Here is a 23862-nt window from a genome sequence, read left to right on the forward strand (position 1 = left end):
AGTACTACCTACCTACTACATATATAGGTATAGGTGCACTCTTCCTTCTTGGTTGAATGGAACAAAATAATCGCGATTCTGCCGACAGCTTTTTTTTTTAAATACACTAAAGTTTATCTAATACTTACTATTCGTATGGTAGTCTTTATATTCTGATGAATAAATAATGGGTGACCATTTGAAAATAGTCAATGTAAATGAATAAAATAATAAAATAAAAGAACGCATGCGTTCTCGTTGTGTGTGGTATTATTGTACTTAGTGGATGTTTAAGACTAAATAATGTAGTTTATAATGTTGGTCTCATTTTATAATAAATATTATTCTTATTCTCTTCTGTATATTTATATATATTCTGTGTTTAGCCTTAATAGATAGCCATGTTTATAATAGCAAAGTTTAAATATTAGTTTAAACGATTTACTTAATTTGAATTTATCTGTAATCAGTATAATCTACGTCACAATCAAGGACGCACTCTTTCGAGGTTCATTTAGTTCAACAGAAAGAAATATTGATGTTTCCAACTAAGGTTCTTTAAAGGCCAAAGACAATAGAATTACAGTTTGCCAGTGCATAAGATCCCAAATTCACTAGATTTTCAACTAAATCGTACGTGAAAAAGGAAATTTATCAATGAATAGATATAATATCATAAAGGGGACTTTTAAAGGGGCCATGGACATCGGGAACAATTTTTAACCTTCGACCCAAAAAAAGGGGTGTTATAAGTTTGACCGCAATATGTGTGTGTCTGTCTCTCTGCCTGTGGCATCGAAGCGCCTCAACGGATGAACGGATTTTGTTTTTTTTGTTTCGTTTAAAAAATAATTTAATGGAGAGTGTTCTTAGATATGTTAAAATTGCAAGTTTAGGATTCCGTAGTCGAAAAATTTGTCGGGGGTGTTTTAAATTTTGTCACTTGTTGATTAAGTTTGTCAGATTATTATTGTTCCTTCAAAAATCGAGAATTATTTACGGCAGATGTCTTGTCGTAGAAACGACTATGAATATCACTCAAGCACAAATCAATCCTTTTCATTAACTAATTATAAATAAACTTAGAAATTTTTATTCTGAAACTGACCCATATAGAAGAAAATCATATACTCAAATACAGTTTATGATTTCCTTATCTTTATATTGAATATCAAGAAAACTATTTACTCGTATAAAACTGCAAATGGAGATTTTCATTCTTATCTCTGTATACCAGACGAAACCTCTGTATATCGTAATTACTGATAGGTTGTATATTGTATCTAAAAGTGTTGCGTTAAGCTTTCAACTGAGCTGAATGTTTTAAATTAGTTTTATAATTTTCGGTTACTGAAAGAAAACACTTAAAATTTAAATCAAATTTTCATGCATCACATGAAATTATGCGTAACTATAGAATTAAATAACTTAAATTAAATTCTAGATAACCAGAAGTGGAACTTAATTTCTCAAAACAACCCCTCGTACATAATCTTTTATAGGCCTGAAGATATTTTAATATTTTTTACTCCAATTTTTATTTTCTTAAATGGAGTAAAAATTCAATGTTTATCATTTTAAGGCAAAAGGTTGTTTTGGCCGATCTTTTAATAGAAGAATGGAAAAGTAATGGATTAATTGCACCTTCTTCTGATTTGATGATACAGCCAAAATTGAGTTCTCAATGATGTAAATAATAAATAATTCTCTTATAGATTTAAGTTTGTGTATGGAGGTTACATGGCACTCATAGAATAATTGCTATTAAAGTTATTAAATGCACATACAAAGTTGCAGTTGTTATTTTCAACTTTAAGGAAATTTAAAAGTCTTTTCATATGAATATTTACTTCCACCATAGAGCATAGTTATAAAATGTATGTAGTGAAATGTTGACTTTAAATTTACATAAATTATTTTGTAGGATGACTCTTTAGTTGTCACTTATCTCTAAATATGGTTAACAAGAAAAAAAACTGAACATCACATCAATTCCATAAATATAAGATGTATAAATGTATATACTTTTATATTATTTCCTTATTATATTTTGTTGTTAATTAATTTTAACATTATGTTCATAAATTTTTAATAACTGGTGATAACAAGATGTATTATAATAAAATTATATTATTTCTAAGTTTTTATGAACCAGGAGGTTAACATATTAAGTTATTTTTTATAAGGTATTTTTAACCCCCGAACTAAAAAAATGGGTGTTCTAAGTTTGACTGGTATGTGTGTGTGTCTCTGTGTGTTTGTCTGTCTGTGGCGGATTTTAATTTTTTTGGTTTCATTTGAAAGGTAATTTAACGAAGAGTGTTAGCTATGTTGCAAGCGCGAGCTTAGGTTTCCGTATCCGAAAAAACTAAAAAATTGGCGATGATCTTCAAAATCGATTCAGTTCGGAAAGACATGACATAAATAATTACTATGGAAATGAATGGTCAAATAAACCTGGTTCAATTCATTTCGAAAAGTGAAATGGTAAAATAATTAGGTAATTTAAAACAATAATTCAAAAGAACAAATTCAATTGAAATTTTTATTTCAATTAAAATTTTTCCCAAAAAATGATAGCTCTCTAAGTATCATTTTCATCTAATCTGATGTTCTTGACCATCTCTTTGATATTGATTTAAGAAGGAGTGTTCTAAGTTTAAAGTGTTTATCTGTGCGTCTGTGTGTTTCTCAGTGGCATCTTAACTCCTAAACGATCGAACCGACTAGATTGGAAAATACAAAAAACGATTTCAAAATTTCAACATTAGGATAAATTAGGATAGTAAATCGACTTATTTTATTTTATTTAGCTATATCTCGTGGTGAGCTGTACAGATCTTTTAGAGACACCCAGTATAAATATGATAACAGTAACAATTTTCACACATTTCCTACATTACCTTTAAAGTGGAAAGAAAATAAATGACGGTGGCATCCTGAACTCCAGTTATGTTATTAAATATATTTAATTGCTTGCTTAAAGTTTGCTATGAAAATTAACTACCAATTTAAACTTTGGAATGTTCTATGTTTATGATAGGAAATCATTAAAGCTTTCTGTATATTTTGACATTTTAATAAAAGGATTAAAAGTTTCATTTTATTTGCATATTTAAGGAAAAAATAATAAGTCGCTATGTTATCTTGCAGTTCGAATGCTTCTAATTGAATATTCTTTCAAAATTAAAAAAACTATGAGCTTTCGACATTAGTTGTACCTATAACTAATGTCGAAAGCTCATAATTTTTTAAATGAACTGCAAAAACTGAAAAAAAATAAAAAAATTTAGTAGTTTTTCACAGATATCGTAGGTAGCACACCTTTTTTTGTTTTCAAAACGTTCACACTCTCCTAAGAGGCCCAAATAACATACCAAAAGAGCAGCTTTACATCGCGTTTTGCGATTTGAATGTAGAGTTTGACTAGCTTAACAGGGAAATTACATAACAAATTTTGTAGAAGTTTTTAAGAATTTTCATTACCAAGGAGTATCAAAACAAAACAAAACAAAAACAGCATTTATACCAAAACAAACGGACACTACATTCCTATATAATGTTGATAAGGCTTTGTATGGACTTGGGACATAGCAAGACGAAATGATGAGTATAAACTCATAAAGTATGCTCTTCTTTGTACACTAGTATATACACTATGAGCCTTGAGTGTAAGTTGGAAAAGATAGTTTTATGAAACCCTAACAGCACTTTCCTTTACTATCGACACTCATAGTACTACACCAAGATAAAAAGAACAATATCACCATATACTCTTAATATAAAGTCTCCATCCATAAAATAAATAAAATAACAATACTAAACATGGTAAAGTTTTCACATAAAATGTTGAATTAGTGGTATAAACAATTGAACAGCAAAGCTAAAGAAGTAAGTTAGCAAATACACAACAAACACCACCTTACCAGAGAATAATGAAAACTTGTTTCTTCTAAAAACAGTTGGCAATATTGTTGGATGTTAAATAATACATATACAAACACAAGCTAATACCACCATCACAGTTTTATGGACATATAAGCGAAGACATGAATGGAAAGAAACAAAACGTTGTTTTTTTTTCAACAAATATTATTCCAAAACATTAGTAAAACAGTCACATGTGGAATATATAGCTTGAATCGGCGCTGTTGTGTATCGATACCGTTAACAATTATTATTGTTTTCGATTCAACAACGAATGAGCAAAACCTTATATGGATCAGCAATGCGTTTGCTAAAGATATACGGTTTTATATTATGTATACAATGTGTCCATTATATAGATAATAAAGCGGGGGGGGGGGGGGAGAGATGTAGTGTGTATGTAGTAGAATGATCAGCTTCATTCATTATTAGAAACGACATCGATCTGTGCCTGGTTTGGTTTCTTGATGTTGTTTTGAAAGGAAATTCAACAACTTTTTTATGTCAACTTTATAAAATATCAAGATAAATATATCAAGTTTTAATAATGGATTGAGGATATTATACTTTAATTGTATCATAAAAACAAACCAAATCATTGTGTTTTTGGTTTGGCCATGATAAAAAAACTTGTATGGATTTGGTTATTGGGACACTATTTTGTTTGAAAACTGCTTTATTTAATCGCGATTGAAGTTGATTTCTTTTATAAAGATTGATTTTGATATGGACGATTGAGCATTTATAAACCATCTGCTTCAAGTTTGAAAATTAATTTGAACGATGAAAATCACCTGTAAATTTTTCTAGAAACTACAATCATTTTCTTAGTTGCTCATTTGGTTAAAGCGTAACCATTACTGTTCGCGTTATGCCTAGGGTAGGGGGTTCGATTCCCGCCGTCACAACAACAAAAAATTAATAGTTGTGATGGGCTGGAGTAGTGCATAGTTTATGCACGAAGGAGGTGCAATTAGTCTCTCAAAATAATTGAGGAGCTAATAAATTAAATTATCATCGGAAAGGTGGTAAAATATATGGCATCACAATGGGCTCTATTGCCTAAGTGTGTCCTTCGTGGACAGCCAATATAATCTTAACCTAGGCAAATACATTTAAGCTTCATACGAACTAGTCTCAAGAAATGAAAATTGCAAAATTTGTTAACAGCCTCGACAAACATCTTTTTTGTTTCACTTTCAATTCTTGTTTTTTATGGTGGAAGCGCAAGGAAATAATATATTGTTAAATAAGAAACACAAAAAATAAGGCTTTTTCTCTTCCTAATTCTTTCAAATGATCATCCGAGCTTTACACATGTAGACCAAATAAATGGGCTGATCGAATATTCATTAATTACAGTTAAACAACTGAGATTACCAGCCTTCGAAAGCCGTATTAAAATCGATTCATCTATTGTAGATATCGTTAATAAATGCAAAGAGAGGTTCTTCAAACTGGTACTTTATTAGATCTTTTTCATCACATTTCTACCATGTTTAGAACATTCTTGCATTTAGTACTTTTTTACAGTGTAGTTTAAGGCATACTGCTTTTTGTCCACAGCTTCCTGAATTAGTTGTTCTTATAATTTTAAATATTTTCATGTTTGAGTAGCTAATATTAAATAAGAACACACACGGATCTTTTAAATTAATAAAATAAAAAGACACATGTCAGGAAGTGACTAGCTAATCAAAATTTACAAACTTAATTTACCATACATCCATGCATATAATAATTCATAATATTAACAATAAACAATATTTTGAGACTGGTTTATTTTTAATAACATATAAAAAATAAAGTTACATAAATTCCAAATAATTAATGAATTATTCTACTTAATTAAGTAAATATGGTCGGTAATGTTATTAAGAACACTGCCCACTACTTGTTTACATGTATATTGTGAGTATGTCCGGATATGTAAAATTAATTTTTAGGAATCCTTACCAAAATTATATACTGCTTTTTGTTATATACTTTTTATAAGGCTATCAAAAAAAGAAATATGAAATTTAAAGCCGTTAAGGTAGTACCAGCATGAAATCACTTTTCGACAGATTTGGCCGAATTTTTTTTCTCGGGTTTATAATAGCTTTATTTATGAATTCCTAAAATTTCATAATTTTTTACCGTTTAGATCGCGAGATATTTAAAGACAAAGTTCGCGATTTTGAGGTTCATGTCCCATTTAAAGCATGTAAAATGTCCGGTCTCTCCAACTATTTTTTATGATATTATTATATATTGAAGAAAAAGTAGAAAAAAATGGTTATACAATACAATTCTTAAAAAAAAATTTAGAAATTAATTTTCACTTTCGAGATATTAATTTTGACGTAAATTGATCGAAATTGGGACGTTGGCATAATTATTTCCCATTTTAAACGGTCAAAATTTCTGAAACTTTGGGAATTAATAGTAAGCATTATTAAATTCTTAAATTTAATTTTTCGTTAAATTCTGTCGAAAAAAAAATTGTACCATTGCTTTAACATAGAAACTGCAAATACCATGCTGGTAATACCTTAAGTATTTTTCAATTTACTTTATTTTACTTTACTGCAACTAGACGTAACCATATTTTAAATAAGATAAAACTAGAATGATTATAAAATTATAAATTCATTTTAGTCTGGAGGAGTCGGTTACTTCGTTCTTACCGCCCCATTAATTATAATTAATAAGACTACCGCTGCCTGGATTCAAATCCGCAACCTGCAAGTCTAAGTAGTCAAACGATTCAACGTTATTGCTTTTAATCGCTCGGCCGGTTTACAATTACAACTATAAATTTTATCTGCTCGCAGCCTAGATGGTCCTGGAAACGCCCTTGGTAAAATATAATACCATTTATTCGCTAAGTAAGTCATTTAATATCATAATTTAAACAATCCTGGTCGTTTGAAATGTCTTCATACTTGAACAATTTATTATAATTATGACAAAGAAAAAAATTAAAACCTTTTTCCATATTCCATATAAAATGTTTATACGCTGTTCACTACATAAGGATATTGAAATCGTCAACTGTATGTGAACAAACTATAATTATTTATATGAATATAATTTTAATAATAAAATATGATTCAACCAAACACACCACTCAGTCCGTGGTTGGTCTGTTTTTCTATTACTTAATAATAAAAAAAAATAAATGCACTCCAGTTTAAAAAATACATCTCTCAGTTCAGTCCAAGTTTAGATCTCAGTCAGGGAAAAACTAATTACGAGTATTTTTTATTTACCACTCTTATTTTGTTTATTTGGTGATAAGTGTTATCAAAATAAGTATTTCCGTGCTAATAAACAATTTTGATAGTGATGCTAATTAACCACAAACCACATATAACTGGAATCGGTTAAAAATTGAAAAATTGTAATAACATATTGTTATTTCCATATATTATTAAAGAGAGGCGTATTTTGTGTTTTAAAGTCAATTTTACCGGTTTTGGACCTTTGGACAAGCATTAAAAATACTTTTCTGATTTTTTAAATCAATTAAAATTATTTTAACTTAAAGTGTTATCAATTTATTAATAACAAACCATAAAACTTTATGAGCATTTCTTGCATAAAAGTTATTGTAGTGTGATTGTAAAAAACTATTTTAATTTAATAGTGTTACTAATTAATCACAATCCAATACGTATATTTTTGAAGTCGGTTAAAAATAAAGACAAATTGTTAAGACGATTGCATTGAAGTTGTTCTTTCGCATTGAGAAGAAAAGAGACGGGATAAACAAACATATAAAAAAGACAATTTTGTTTTTTTAGTGTCAATTAAAATTGAATATATCTGGAAGTGATTTTTTTCGTAGAATTTTTTTACTTACATATATGGTATTCGGAAAATCATTTTCTAAGGATTTTCCGTGGAGAATTTTAAAGTGCGTCATGAAAATCATAAAAATTCCAAAGATTATTGATAGGCATCTTTATCGTGAATATACGTAATACATCTAACTGTCCTTCATTATTGACAACAAATCAAATTATCTCATTCTTATATGAATAAAACAGTATTTATTTATTCTTTTTCTATTATAAAATACTGTGTTTAATATGTAGATAATCTGTGTACATAAAAAGTTTTTAATATAAAACACACTACACAGTATCTCATGTATGTGTACATATAAGACCATTGAGAAGCGAATATCTTGTAGTGTTACCTTGTTTGGAAACCTCAATGTCGAACAGGTTTTTTTTTTCAGCATCCTATGTTTGGTTATTTGATCATCCAACAAACAGTAGATTGTTTCAATTTAGTATCGACCACCGACCGATGTAAACGAAGGAGAGTGATTGGGGATTGTTTGTTGCCCCAGTGGTTTGTTGCGTGCCCCAACAAAATAGTGTTTTTTGTGCGTTAATAAGTGTTTTTGTTTCTTGGTTCCCAGCTTTCAGAGTGTTTTATTTATTTATTTATTGTTTTTTTATTGATAAATCTGAAAGTATAACTGTTGTAACCAAAGTAATTAGTGCCTTGTGATTTATTGTATCCTTGAATGATACCCGCTCCATAATGGTTGTGAATCGATTTATGAAATTTAGTGCGAAAAAGTATAACAATTGTGGACGAGGTGTATCATCAATATGGCCAATATGGGTTCCTTTTGAGAGGTGAGCTTTAAAACAAATTCAAGATTACATTAATGCAGTGGGAAAGCCATATATTATTCAATTTTTCCCTGGAATCAAATGTGTTAAATAAAAGTTGTAGGGTTTATAACAATGGATCCTTTTCCGTATATATACTTAGTATTTGATGCTAGAAAGGGGAAAGAGGGAAGTATTGCGCATTATTGAATTGAAAAATTATTTTTCCATGATTTATAAGTTATGCATATTTCGAGTTTATAAAGCATTTGTTTATAAGATATTTTATAAAAAATTTTATAAGAAAATCAATTCAAGGAAACTTTTTGATGGTAGTTCCCTCTTTACTACAAGCTTTAATATGGTAAAGATTCGCATTAACATTTTTCTCCTGTTCCAAAATAATTTATACAGAATTTTCATTTTGTTGTATGATTATTATTTCTCTGTCGATCAAGTTAACTGTCCTAGTTAAGAAGGTTTGAGTGCCTTTTCATTTATTTGCTGGTCCTATTGTAGCTCCCAAACACAGACTGATTTTATTGCGTTTTTTCATTTCAAAAACAGCCTAATATTGACTATGCTTGATGAAAATCTGTTTAACAGCTTAAAGATGATCAGTCTTTTCCCAGTTCCCAACTCTTCATTTTGGCGGGAGCGCAGGTCAAAACATTTAAAGAACTGTAAGAATCACAATAATTTAATTGAAATGGATCGGATTTAATTAGAAAAAATTTCCAATTAATTCCGATTGAATTCCGATTCAATTAAATAAAATTAAGCACCCTGTATTATGCAGGATATGCATCTATTTTTTTTACATTCCATATTCTTAGAATGTAAAAATGGGTTTGGAACATACCAAACATAGGAACAACGCTGTACAAATATAGATCTAGAAAAAAATATTGACAAATATTCCCCTGTAGGCTTTTTGGTAGTAGTATGTACATTTATGTGCTATGCTATTACGTAAATGGAATGATTTGCAAATTAATAAACATAATATTATTCACATTGTATTAAAAGTGTGGGTTGTTTAATCATTTTGAAAAAAATTTCTTTTGCGTGGTAAGTTTATATGTATTTCTCTTTATTACGTCTATGTACAAAATTTTATTGGAATTTTAATGATACAGAAAAAAGGTTTTTTTAACCCCCGAACTAAAAAAGGGGTGTTATAAGTTTGACCGCTATGTGTGTGTATATCTGTGTGTTTGTCGGCCTGTGGCATCGTAGCGCCTAGACGGATGAACCGATTTTAATTTTTAAAATCGAAAAAAATATAAAATTGGCGATGATCTTCAAAATCGATTCAGTTTAAAAAAGGCATGACATATAATTTTAACACATAAATAATTACTATGGAAATGAATAGCCAAATAAACATGGCTCAATTCATTTCGAAAAGTGAACTGAAAAAATAATTAGGTAATTCAAAATAATTCAAAAAAACAATAATTCAAAAATTCTAACTTTTTAATGGGTATGCACCACCCTACTCCAATTTTTCATTGAAATATACATTCTAAAATTAATCTGTATATAGACGTCATGTGGCGGTTCACAGGAGTTTTTTTTTCATTAAATACTAGTTTAAACTAAACATACAGGTATAGGGACGGATGTCGCTACGTGTCTTAGAATTTTCAATAATTAAAGAAAAATTTTCTTCTATAATTTGGTGTATTTCTACAACCGATAAAAGTGAAAAAGTGAATGTATATTTATGAACAAAATATACCAAATATATTTTCATAGTTTAACAATATTTTGTTTAGCTTTTCACAAAAACTATATTCTGAAAAGTAAAAAATAATTTTTGACAATACCTTTTATTCAACCGGATCTAAGAATTATAATAAATTTTTACATTGAATTGATTCGTATTATAGACATTACATATATTTGTTATATTAAGTACCATATCCATTGTTTTTATAATAATACAAATTCAAATATGAATCATTTTTCTTTTTAATAAATATTTACAGTCCAAGCTTTCATAGCTGTAACAAACACATCCTAAGTGGTATTTAATATATTTTATTAATATTTTCAGCATTCTATTTTCAGACGAATGACGTTTTTGTTACTGGCACAGGAGCTTGGACTATAAAATTATATTTAATAATAATATTGTTGAATGATTTAACAATTACAATGACATCATAAATTTTATTATTATTTCTAATTAATTAATTACTTACCATAACAGTTCCTTTAAGTTTTATGAGATAATAATATTACTATTTTAAATATTCAACTTTCAATATTATCAACTTATAAACTACTAGCTGATACCCGCTCGTTTCACTGGGCTTAAAAGTAATAAACTCCGCTTTGTAGCCTCCACCTCCTTGATGTGCACAGTTTTCAATATTGTGAAATATATAAAATAGTCATAATTCATTGAGTATATCAGAAATGTTGGCCATGAATCGTTTGACATTTACTATTCTAAATTTTTACAGAATACTTTAATTTATAGTTCGAAATGATGATTATAGATCTGCTCCATCTATAATCATCATTTTAAACCATAAATTACAGATTTCTGTAAAAATTTAAAATAGTAAATGTCAGATTAAATTTTATTTTTTTTAAATATATCTTTATAAATTATATCTCATGTGTTATTCTGAAGTATGGGCTATATTGCTGTACAGTTTCATTAAAAACCAATCGCTAGTTTTAGCGTGAAAGCGTAACAAACAAACAAACATGCTTACTTTCGCATTTATAATATATAGAGATTAAAAATGTTAAAATATTAATCGGAATGTTTCTTTCACATGTACTTAATTAATTTCAAGTTCGTAAAAATCGAAATTATAAAGCATATAATAATGTTAGTGATATTAAAAATTATTATAGCATAACATAACTGAAATATTGATCGAATTGTAACAAATTCTCCCTTTTCTATTAACTTAAGTTAACGAGGAAGAAGCGAGTGGAAGCCATTTATCAACAATTAAATTATCAAAATTTTTACAAGTCTTTACTTAGTATTCATTATTCACACCTTCAGGTTCAACAGATGGATCTATTTATTATCTATTGCTTACACCATGACACAATTTAATTAATATTTTAAAGATTTACCGTTAATTAATAAAATAATTATTAATTAATAATATAAAGACCATAAAAATAATACCTACTTTAAAAGATAGCTTCATATAATCGTAGAGTAGAAATATTATTAATATGCTAACTGTATAAACTATTTATAGATATATAATCATTTCATTATTTTTTAATTTTGAAAATAATTAAACATAGTAGTTTTCAAATGTAAAATCCGGTTTGTTAAAAATTAATCAATGCAACATATATTAAAATCGTATATATAGTCCAATTATTTCAGGTTTTGAAACCGAAACTCTTATCTTAAATATTATTTTTATCTGTTTTTAGTTTACGCAATATTAATTGCCGAAGGTAATTAATTTATTTAATATATGATTAATAGAATTATGATAAGAATGCATCGAAATCTCTTACTTAATCGACAAATATAATTACCCCAAATGAGTAATGAGTTTCATCAAATTCCAAAACAAAAACTTCCTTTGCGATTCCCTCGATTTTTTCAAAGGGACCCTTAAAAAAATTTCAAAAAATCGAAAATTTTTTTTATCTACAATTTCGTTAAAACTCAGTATATAGGGTAATTTTGACCCAAAAAGTACAAAAATCGGGTGCACTTGTTGACTGGTCGAATAGTTTTTAAGATACGAACTAAAATCGATCCAAATATTTCGATATCTCAGAAACTCTGCATCCAATCATTAAATTAACCTGAATTGTATACTTTTTGGATCAAAATTACCCCATCCACTGAGCTTCATCAAATTCCAAAACAATAATTTTTTCCCGATTTTCTCGATTTTTTCAAAGGGGTACGTACCCCTTAAAAAATTTGTACGCTGATTTGTCAGATCAAACCAAAGGGTGTACGCCTTATACCGTAATATACGCTGTATACCGCCGCATATTTTCCATTACAGCACTGCATTCGATATGTTTTCGAATTCTATCCTTAATTTTGACCTAAAATAACCGTACTAATATACTAAAAACATATTAATTAATGAGTATCTTATTTACATTGTATGATTAATATAATAACAATAAAAGTATAATAAAAATGCAGTAATCATTTCGTGTCGTACAAAACCTGTTATATCTCTCAATGTTGATTTTATTTATTTTTTGAAGTTGCGCATAGATATTAATTACTTACTAGCATGCTGCTCTAAAATTAATTAATTTAGAATGAATTAAATGTATTTATTCATCTTAATTTAAAAAATGTTGAGGTTGATTTATGTTATCATTTATCAATCAAGGTGATTTGTTATGTAAACCAAAATTTATCTGATAATGCGGTCCTTTAAAAACATAATGTTATGTAAAAATAATTATAGTAAAAAAGGGCCAAGTTCATACTCAATCATGAGTATAAACAATGAAAGTACCCCGATCAATTTTTAAACAAGATCTTTTAGCGGATTCACGATTTTGTTTTTTCTACATATTATTTTATGCTTTTTCGCTTTTGATAGCTTTTGTGTTGCCAAGTCAGCCCTCAAACACCCACAATTGGATAATAAAAAGAATACACTTAGGTTGAATCTTTTAACCTCTAAAATTTTTGTGGCATTGGTATTGTAAGTGTAATTTGGTACATGTTATTCTAAAGTATTCTTTAAGGCGTTTCATTTGATACCAAACATGTTACATTTAAGCCATAACTTTATAACGTATAACGAAAGCGATTATTAAATAGTATTCATGGTTTTGTAATACTGGGTATTGGTTATATAACGAATTATTTTCTATATTATGTCCATATATACCTAAACTATCATAATAATATATGTTCAATCTCCAGGATGTTAAATTAATAATCATATGGATTCTCAAAGTTATTTACACTTACTTATTATGTAACGGAAGTATATTTACTTACTTGCACATACAAAATATTACAATAAAACATGAATTGAATTGGAAATCCTTTTCATGATTTTTACATGAAATGTTGAAGTGAGACTAGAGATTCTACATACTTGAACTTTTTTTAAAATTTTTAGTAATTATTAAAAAATTTATTTTGGATTTTAAATTCTAATTTTTGCTTTTTTTTGTTTCAGGTCCGCTTTACAGACCCTTCATAAAGTGAGTTCAAAAGCGCGTGAACAGAATTATTTCTTAGGTGGTTTAACTCATGATTGGGTTAGTTATTATGAACAAAAAATTGAATCTGATCGATCTTGTCTCAATGAGTGGCATGCAATGGATAATTTGGAATCACGTCGACCACCATCTCCAGATTCGTTACGTACAAAGTAAGTATGCAAATAATTATGGTTAAAACAGTAAATCTTAATTAAACATGATAGAAACCAAATTACAATTCATTAAACTAGTAGTATGTGAGATATTGATTAAATTCGTATACGGAGATGGTATAATCCAGAACTGAAGTGATACGACAGAAAAGAATATTGCCTCCCCGAATAATGACTAATATGAATCCTATTAATAAGAATATCTAAAATTTTTCCTCTACCATACAATAATTAAAATCACTGTTTATAAATTTCCTAATAATTTTCTTATATAATAGAATTTATTTATATTAATAAATTTAAAAATTTTCAGACCACGTGAAAGAGATGAAACCGAACGAGTAATTAGAGCAACATTAAAAGAAATTATGATGTCTGTTGATTTAGACGAAGTTACAAGTAAATATATTCGTAGTCGTTTAGAAGAGGAATTAGATATGGATCTCGATGAATTTAAATCGTTCATAGATCAAGAAATGCTTGTTATATTAGGACAAATGGACGCACCTACAGAAATATTTGAACATGTATATTTAGGTTCTGAATGGAACGCATCAAATTTAGAAGAACTTCAAAAGAATGGGTAAGTATCTATTGTAGTTTAGAGTAATAAAACCAACGTACATTTTTATAAGTCACATGTGCAACAAACAGATAAATTGTTTAAAAACCCGAAAATAAGTGAAATTTTTAATTGTTCTCTAAGCATTAACAATAAGACAACATTAAAACATCTCAATAATTTGCAACGGCAAACTTATGAAATTTTTTTTCGATTATCCTGCTTTTAACGATTTTTTTATCTTTTGTATATGTTAAAAAGCCATGATAACACAATACGTAAAAATTGGCAGGTTTGTAACGGTCAAAAGGATTGAAAAATAGTTTTTTTTTACAATTGCATTCTATTTTTCAATTGTTTTATAAACTTCCTGTCGTTTTTCCTGTGGCAGATAAGAAAAAAATCGTCGTTAAATTCCGAAAATTTACTCGACATACAATTCTTTATTAACAAACTTACCAAATCTGCAATCCTACCAAAAGATGGGTAAAACGAATCATAGAAATTTCGTTTCATTATGGATTCACGGTTTGTTATGTATTTTTCCCTACTCAATGAAAAAATAATTACGTGCTTTATTTTAACTAACTGGCTCCAAAAAAAGAAGAAAAGAGAATTGACTGTATGTTTTTGTATGTTAGTTATAAACTTTTGATATTAAGTTTAAAGAGCCCATTACATTAAAAGCACGTGTCTTAATATCACCCTTGCTTAGATACCTATGGAGTACAACCACTCAAATATTTAAAAAAAATGCACGCTGGGTTTAGAGCTTTCACGAAGTAAAGATCTAACTAATTTTTGTTTTCTTTTTACAGAGTTGGGCACATATTAAACGTCACAAGAGAAATAGACAATTTTTTCCCAGGAATGTTCGATTATCTAAATATTCGTGTATATGATGACGAAAAGACTGATTTATTAAAACACTGGGATAATACATTTAAATATATAACTCGCGCAAAAAAGGAAGGTTCAAAAGTATTAGTACACTGTAAGATGGGAGTAAGTCGATCTGCCTCAGTTGTTATTGCATACGCAATGAAAGCATACAATTGGGATTTCGATAAAGCAATAAAACATGTAAAAGAGAAACGAAATTGTATAAAACCAAACAGTAGTTTTCTTGCACAATTAGAAACATATCAAGGCATTCTAGATGCAATGAAAAATAAAGAAAAACTTCAACGTTCAAAATCAGAAACAAATTTAAAATCACCAGATAATACAAACAAAACAGAACGTATTATACCAGGTAGTGAGCCAACTCCAATGATACAAGCGTTGCATAAAACCAGTGCGTTACAATCTACACTATCTGGACAAGATTTACGCCAAATTGGTGATCGTCCAAAATCATGGTCACCAGATAACATACTAGCATCGAATCTCTTACCATTACCACAAGCACCTACATCTGTATCATTAGAACAGTTAAATAACAAAGGAACGTCATCACCACCATCTTCAAAGGTCACATTTACCACATCGTCGAATAAATCTACATCACAATCACATAATCATCAAACACCGCCATCACCGCCAGCCACCGAAGTGGAAAATCGAAACGTCTTAATGCCTTGCGAAAATGGCCAAGTGTATAGTGTCTCACCAAACCATATATTTCATTTACCGTGTCGAAAATCTAGTGACGCCACTATACCATCCGTGAAACATTACGTGAATGAACTTGAATCGCAGACAAAAAACGGGGCACGGTTACAACCAGACAAAAAAGGTTTGGTTTTAAATCTAACATCTCAGTTCAAAAATTCTGAATCAAAGCCATCAAGTCCAGAATGTGATGGAGAGCTACAATCCACCGATGAAAAAACACTTGATGTTAACCAGCAGCACACACCACAAATGTTGACAGCCGTTTTAGTTAAAAAAGAAATATGGGATCCAGGAGAAAAGGAAGTAACAACTGTTTCATATAATAGTGATGGTGTAAATAATGTTGTATCCTATAAAACCTGTGATGTACCTTCCTCTCCTGCACCACCTTTATCCTCGCAAATAAATGGCGATAACAACCTAGTCTGGACATCATCCACACGCCTTATTGAAAAAACAAAAGACAATAGTGTTATAGATAATAATAGAGTCATCACCACAACGTCTGAAATTGATGTAAATAGTAAACGACCAACTTCAATACCCCCACCAATATTACGACGTGATGGTGATCCATTCTCAAATAAATTAGATAAGGTATTCGATCGTGAAGAACGCAAACAACAACGTCAATCCACAATTGGACCAACGCCATTATTACCACAATGTGTTACAGACCCATCAAGTGATAGTAATTTAGTGCGCGAATGTCCTTCACGACAAAGTTCATGGAGTTCGTATGATAGTGCAGTTGTACTTGGTTATCCAGGTGATGTACGTGATATACCATCACGACATAGTTCATGGGGATCGGGGGATGCCCGTACATTACCTTCTAGAAATAGTTCTTGGGGTTCATACGATATGAAGCCAAATAATGTATCGCAATCTGAATTAATTGACAAAAAAACAATTGAAGATATATTTTGTAATAGTTCGTGTGGTATGTTTGCATATGATAAGGATGATATACCTGGATATCCTGGAACTGTAAAACGTACTAAACAGAAATTAGAAGAAAATGGTGGTGATCCAAACAAAAAAATTTGTATTACCACTGATTTTAATTCTGATATGACTCCCTCAACACAACCAGAGGATAACATTCAAATATATAACACAATTCCTCCGTATACAAGGAAAATTGACATTCAACCAAAAACACTTTCATCTTCGTCATCTGCTCCGCTAATTGGTGGTACACGTTTATCAGTAAGTGCACCAGAACGATCCATAACATTGTTACCAAAAGCAAAATCATTACCTACATCAAATTCAACATCAAATATTATGAAATTATGTTGTGGTGATGTCAATTTTACAAAATCATCGGTCAAAAAACACAAATTATTTTTAGAAAGTTTAAATAGTAATAATAAAAGTAGTTGTAATTTAAATAAAGGACGTTTGTTACATCCAAAACGATGTTTCAGCGTTGATTCATCCACACCGGAATCAACAGTTGATCAAACATCGTTAGCATCAGGTATTGTAAAAAGTTTAAAACGTGAATTTGAAGCAAAAGTAATACCAAGCACAAATCATGACAACAATAAAATTAGTGATAGTGTAGATAAGCCCGTAAAAAGTTTACCTGCGTCGCCAGTTAGCACACATATTGATATTAAAGAACGGCATACACCTGAAGATTTATCTGTGAAAAAGTTAGTTGGAAAATATGAGGAACGTAAAGAGGATGACATTGAAGCGGCACCGATACCAACAACGCACATACCAACAACACGACCAAAAGAAATATTTGAAAAACGTTTATTAAATTCGTTAAAAACACCGTCTTCCAACATTACAACAAGTGATGTGAAAAAATATCCTCCACCAATCACGAAAACATCGTTGTTAGTACGTAATTTAAAAAACGGCTGTGATGCAGAATTTAAGCGGCCACCAGTGCCACCTACAGTAGTTAAAAGTAGTGTAGTACCAAACATGGTATTAGCAAGTGTCGTTACCACGGCGGCTAGCAAAAAACAACAGCAACATGGTAAAACGCATCCGTTAACACGACTCACAATTAATAAACAACGCCACAATAATCCAGTATATAATACAATGTAAAAGAAAAACTATGGAAAGGTGTGAAGAGGAAAATTATATTTGTTGTTTACTTATATAATATATATTTTTTTCTTCAAATTTGTGTTGTGTTTGTAGTGTTTAAATCAAACAAATAGAGCGAGTTTAATAAATACAAAAAAATGACCTTTATTATATAAAGAACTTACAAATATTTCTTTTTAATTATAAAAAAATTTAATAAATAATTAATAATAATATGGCTGTCAAGGAATCTAGTCGAGTGTGAGAGTCTAGTGTGTTCTAATCACTTGCAGCCTGAGGATACACACATTCCCTTTTTTGTCTGTTTTTTCGTTTTTTTAAGTTTCCGTCAAGCTGCTTTCTCATTCTTCATTATTTAGTGCGATGTTTTTAAATACGGATTTTAAAAACAATATAAACTTTCAGAATTTTCATCTAATTTACGTGTTTTAGTGTGTAATTTAGAATGGCTTTAATTATTACATAATCTTTAAAAAAAAATGAAACGTTCGAATAAAGATTATGTAATCTTAGTTAATAATGGATTAAAATATTAAAACTAAAGGATCGGACACTTGCTAAAAAATTAGTAAGTTTTTTTTAAATTTCAACAATATTTCATTGTTATGTAATTTGTACATATAGAGATAACTTCGTTTATTTAAATATTTCATACACTAAAACATGTAAAAAATACAAGTTTAATCCTTATATTGAAGGATAGTCTGGAAAAATAATCGCTAGCTATCTATATCTAGCAAATATGATCAATCAATTCAAGTTCCCTTTCATAAATGTTTGTAAAGGTGGTAACTGAATTTGTAGATTTGTTTCAATATTTTTCTTCAAATCCGACCGTTTTATCGCAATCTCTTTTCTTCATTCGGCTAATATTAGTTGGACTTTATAGTTGTTGATTGTTTTAACAAATCAAATACTTTTTGGGACATTAAGAATAGATCAAAATTTATTAACATAATTTGGTGAGTTTTGTCCAGAATATTGGTAGTGGGCGCAATTTTTACGCTCACGTTTAAACAAAACTGTCAAAAGTTTCATTGTACTTCAATTGATGAAGTATTGTTGTCTTTCACATGCAACAATTTAGTGAGAGTGACTTACAATCGAATATCGAGATTTTTTTCCAATTTTACCACATTTTTTACTAACTTACGCTTTTGTATATGTCCGTTTAGGTAAAATTTTGTGTTCAATTTTCAATGTAATTTAATGTTAAACAATAACAATTCTTTCAATATGGCTAACTTTTAAGAGTATTTTTTTGAACAACGCGCAATTTTGTTATAAAATATTTTTGATGATTGATTCCATTTTTACATCGAGGGTAGAAACTTTCCAGACTATCTTCGTATTTCTATTACATTTTCAAATGCGAACTAAAATTTTTCTCTTTACAGTTCGATATTAATAAAAATTGTGTAAATTTTTTAAGAGCAACAAACTAAATAGTTCAAAGTCAAAGAGATGTTAATAAAACTCTTATGATGTATCATGGGTAATTTAATTTTGTTTCATTAAAATTCTAAAAATAATTTAGAAACACTCACTAAATTATTGTTTTTATAATTTCAACATTGACATATTATTTAATTTAATGTAATTTGGATCTCATGTCAGTAAATATTTTTAAAAATAATTGGATTTGATCTGTTTAAGAATAAACAGAAAATTTCTAAGACTTATTATAAATAATGAAGGTGTTAAAATGAACAAAATTGTTAAACCAATATTATTTTTATTAGAAAATTTGAAAATTTATGTAATCTGAAAGTTTATGATTGTTGACAAATATGAAAAGAAAAATCCGTTAGAAAAAAAATAATTTAGCTTTATATAAAATATAATTAATTCTTTGTATGCGTGTGAAAAAATGCTATAAATGTCAAATTTTGTAAAAATAGAGATTGTATGATGAATATATCAAAAAACAAAAACTATGTTTGTTCAATATTGCTTATAATATAAAAAAATAATAGTTTTACGATATAAGAACAATATTAGTGAAATTAAAAAGATAATTCATAATCCAGTAAATCGGCTTCATATAATTTTTTACCACAACAAAACAATATCCTTGGCCCCGTTCTTTTTTCTAGATTTTCCTTTGACCATCCTATGTCTAAACTATAAACTCCTCCGGGTAAATTTCTGATTTTCGCCATATTCTATGGGATTTAATAAATACAATTGGACTTATTCCAACACACATACACATACAATTAGACAATGATTCATTTGGATGACATTTGGAGCTTACATAATGTTATTGAATAAAGGGTACTTTTTATCCTGGGAAATAGCATGACTACGGGAATCTAAACGAGTATACAAAAAAGAAAGTTTTCACATCTGTTTTTTAAATGTGCAACAGTACACATTTTCACAGAAGCTATGTTAATATGAGTTCCCATAGACATGCCAGCTTAGCAATATTTTTAGACCTATACTTTTTCGGGAAGAAAGCATTACCTAGCGCCGAAAATGACTATTGAGATTGATTCCATAAAACTAAAGTTATAAAAACAATAAAATTTGTATGCCAAGAAAGATAAATTTCTACCTTACTAGTTCGCATATTAATTACTCGAAGTAAATTTGGATCTATGCCACCAGTTGCTAATAGATTGTGTGCAAAATACTTTCCACAGTACAACTGTAAATAAAAATAAAAGCATTTATTTCACCTAAGTCTGTAGTTAATTTGATACATACACTGCTTTGGTAGCCATCAGGTTCCAGGACACTTATCAATTTTCCAGAATCAAAATCCCATAATTGTATTTGATCTTCTCGTCTCCAAGAACACGTTAAAATCTATGAAAATAAATGTTCATTAATATTTGAATCATAATAGTCGGCCTTATTTTTCTAACCTCGTTCCTTATAGGATGTATTTCTAAACCTTTTCTAACAATATGTGGTCCAATGATTTTGCGAAACGATGATGGCACACGGGCATCCCAAAATGTTATTATATCACTTCCCGAAGCTGCCAGAACTATATGATTTGATCTAGGGTGAAAACAACCTGCCAATATCCGAGTATCTTTTGAATCATAATCTGAGTAATGTTGCCTTTGAATAGTAAACGAAATTGTAACAGAGGAAGAAAAAATCAATACAAATATATTTTTCTATTACCTAGAAATTTTATCATAAAATACTCGTTCTAACACTCTGGTCTCTTCGTCATATAGTAAAAGTTTATTTTCATTACCAAAAGTAATGAACTTTGGTTCACGTATGTGGTAAGTAAGACCGTAAGTATGTCCTTTTTCAGTTATCGAATAAAGACATTGCTCGTACATATAATTCCAACATTTAATATGCCCATCAATATCTGAAAAAATTATATTAAAATAATCTGCAGTCAATAGGGTAACTGAAATACAGGGAAATTTTTCAAACAAATATTGTTGTGCTCAAAAGTAGAAATCTTTTAGGTAACTTATATCTTAATCTAATTAGGTGATTTTATGAACACCTATACCAAAATTTTGTTGGTAGCATCAACATTTTTAAGCGTTACAAACTTGGGACTAAACTTAATATACCTTGATATATTTCATATATACATGGTATAAAAGTAAAATATTTTTCCATTAATAATTTCAGGGGCGTAAGCTATATTGCCTATAACATTTTAAAATGCAAAGTTTAATAGTTGTTTTAGTGGTAGATTGTAGAATTTCAATGATACATATCAGAATTAGTATAAAAATAAATTATTCGTACAAGTGCAAAGAATGGAGTTGGTTTGCGGATGTCCGTTATTAACAGGTCTGTAATTAATTGATGTTACTGAAGCTTTAGTTTTTAAAATTTCTTCATCCGCAAATGTAAATAATTGTTCTTTTAAATTTCCACTCCTATAAATTCTTACAATTCCATCAATAGATCCTATTGCAACATACTTATTACATTCCGTATAATTGCAGCATAATATTTCTCTTTTCATGGACCTATAAAAATTATTTTTCTTTATAAGTGAGAGATAAATACTATTTCAGTACACGATATTCCATTCGATTAGCTGATTTGACTATTAACACGCAAATATAGACTTTTTAATTTCAATCAAGAGTCTTAGTTTTTTTTACTGATAGTAATATGTTTGTATGGGGTTGGTGATGCGACTCGAGTTATGTTTTTATTTGATTGAATTTGTCAAACTCGTACTCGAATGAAAACTAATTTTACAAGTGTAAAACCAAGTAATACCAAGGTAAAACCAAGTTTATTGAAAAATATTTTTACACGTTTACGAGTTCGTTTACACTCGAGTTACCGAGCCACCTCGGTTCAACCGAGCAGATTCGGTGACACAAATAAATAATATTCAACTAATTTTTTGTTTTTGATTTCATATGAATCAATAATTAATAATGCTAATTGAATGAAGGAAGTTCTTTAAAAATATCCACAAATTTTTCTATAAATATCTATCAGTAGGTAAATGTTGAAGTTTTTTCTCATTATTTCCGCTATTATACCGGTTTTCTACTAAACGTACAGTTGACTTTTTGTTGAAAAACAAAAACAAAACTGAAACTGTAATGGCCAGTACATAAAAAAAGTAAAAAGCTGAAATTGTTGTTTGCCCGTTTAGTGAAAAAGCGGCTTTAGATACTGAATTGGTAGCAATTTACTTCTAATTTCCTTCCCACTATTAATTTCGTTTTACTATTCCGGTAAATTTGAATACACAAATTATTTGAACATTTAAAACGAATGAAAAAAATTTTGATATTCAAAATGTGGGATTAAATTCGTCGTGATTACTGGATTCCAAAATTTAGTTTTCCGATCGACTTCTAAATTTAAGTAATACTTATTGTCAGGTTATTTTTTTGCGTTTTTATTTGCAAGTTACGTCTACACAACGATTGTACAGGTTGTACAATTGTACTAGTGAGTGAAGGCTTTTTAAATCCAAATCAAAATCGCACCCAAAGTTTATCTATGGTATTTATCTCAAAGCTTCCTCTTATATAGTAGAACTTAAATGTGAGAATTTTAGATTTTAAAGATAGGTTCTGGAAAGGTACATACATTAAAGCAACCGGCTAGATAGGCCTTTTTTAAATATCGAAATGTAACTTTGAATAGCTGTAATAATGAGATTACGACATTATATTTCTATGTTATCCAAGGTAGTTTTTGTCCTTTACAAATGCGAAACATCAAATCGAATCCGTCCGAAAATAGCATTTATATGTGTATTAGATACACCAGATATTTGGAATTCTCACGTAACCTGACCCCGACATGTCACGTCGTACTCAGAATAAGTTTCTTTGCATGCATTCAGTTTAATTTTGTTGGGTTAATCTTTGTGGCAAGTCTTTGTTAAGTCCTGTATATAAAACTAACAATGTATTAATAATATTTAGATTTTCATCAACATCGACGACAACATTTTCCATATAACTAGGTGTAGCAACAAGAGAGAAAGGCAACAATCGACTAGAAACATGTAATTTAACTGAAGGTTGTTGTTGTGTAGAACTTCTAACGGTTTCTTCACTATCCATAGTTTTACGTTCCATCAATTGTATAGCTCCAAAATTGGGTCCAACAGGGCTGGTTCTACGAATCCTTATCTCTTTTGGGTCATCTTCAAACGGTTCCATTGTGTTTCACAAGGTTTCACAATATGTTGCAAAAATTTAGCAAAGTGACATTTCATTTACAAGAAGGAGTTAGTGTTTTTTTTATATAA

General features: G+C 29.1%; 2 protein-coding genes across 5 annotated transcripts in view; one reads left to right on the forward strand and one right to left on the reverse strand.

The window, feature by feature from the left end:
- LOC123296918 (protein phosphatase Slingshot) overlaps window positions 1-19358 on the forward strand; it is a 247644-nt gene extending 228286 nt beyond the window's left edge. For 3 of the 4 annotated variants that reach the window (XM_044878620.1, XM_044878619.1, XM_044878622.1), the window contains 3 exons: window positions 13685-13879; window positions 14196-14465; window positions 15263-19358. In XM_044878620.1, the coding sequence (XP_044734555.1) occupies window positions 13685-13879; window positions 14196-14465; window positions 15263-18137 (3340 nt within the window). In that variant the 3' untranslated portion in view covers window positions 18138-19358. Of the gene's footprint in view, window positions 1-8018; window positions 8544-13684; window positions 13880-14195; window positions 14466-15262 lie in introns of those variants that run through there. The other variant, XM_044878621.1, reaches the window with a different exon arrangement.
- A 788-nt stretch (window positions 19359-20146) lies between these two features.
- On the reverse strand, window positions 20147-23773 carry LOC123295991. Its single transcript, XM_044877452.1, has 5 exons — window positions 23514-23773; window positions 21014-21215; window positions 20853-20954; window positions 20701-20793; window positions 20147-20305 (listed from the first exon to the last, which is right to left on the reverse strand). Exons 1-5 carry the CDS (start codon window positions 23771-23773, stop codon window positions 20147-20149), a joined length of 816 nt encoding a protein of 271 aa, XP_044733387.1.
- Window positions 23774-23862: the final 89 nt, after the last annotated feature.

The sequence above is a fragment of the Chrysoperla carnea genome, chromosome 3, assembly GCF_905475395.1.
Source record: "Chrysoperla carnea chromosome 3, inChrCarn1.1, whole genome shotgun sequence".
Classification (NCBI taxonomy): Eukaryota; Metazoa; Arthropoda; class Insecta; order Neuroptera; family Chrysopidae; genus Chrysoperla; species Chrysoperla carnea.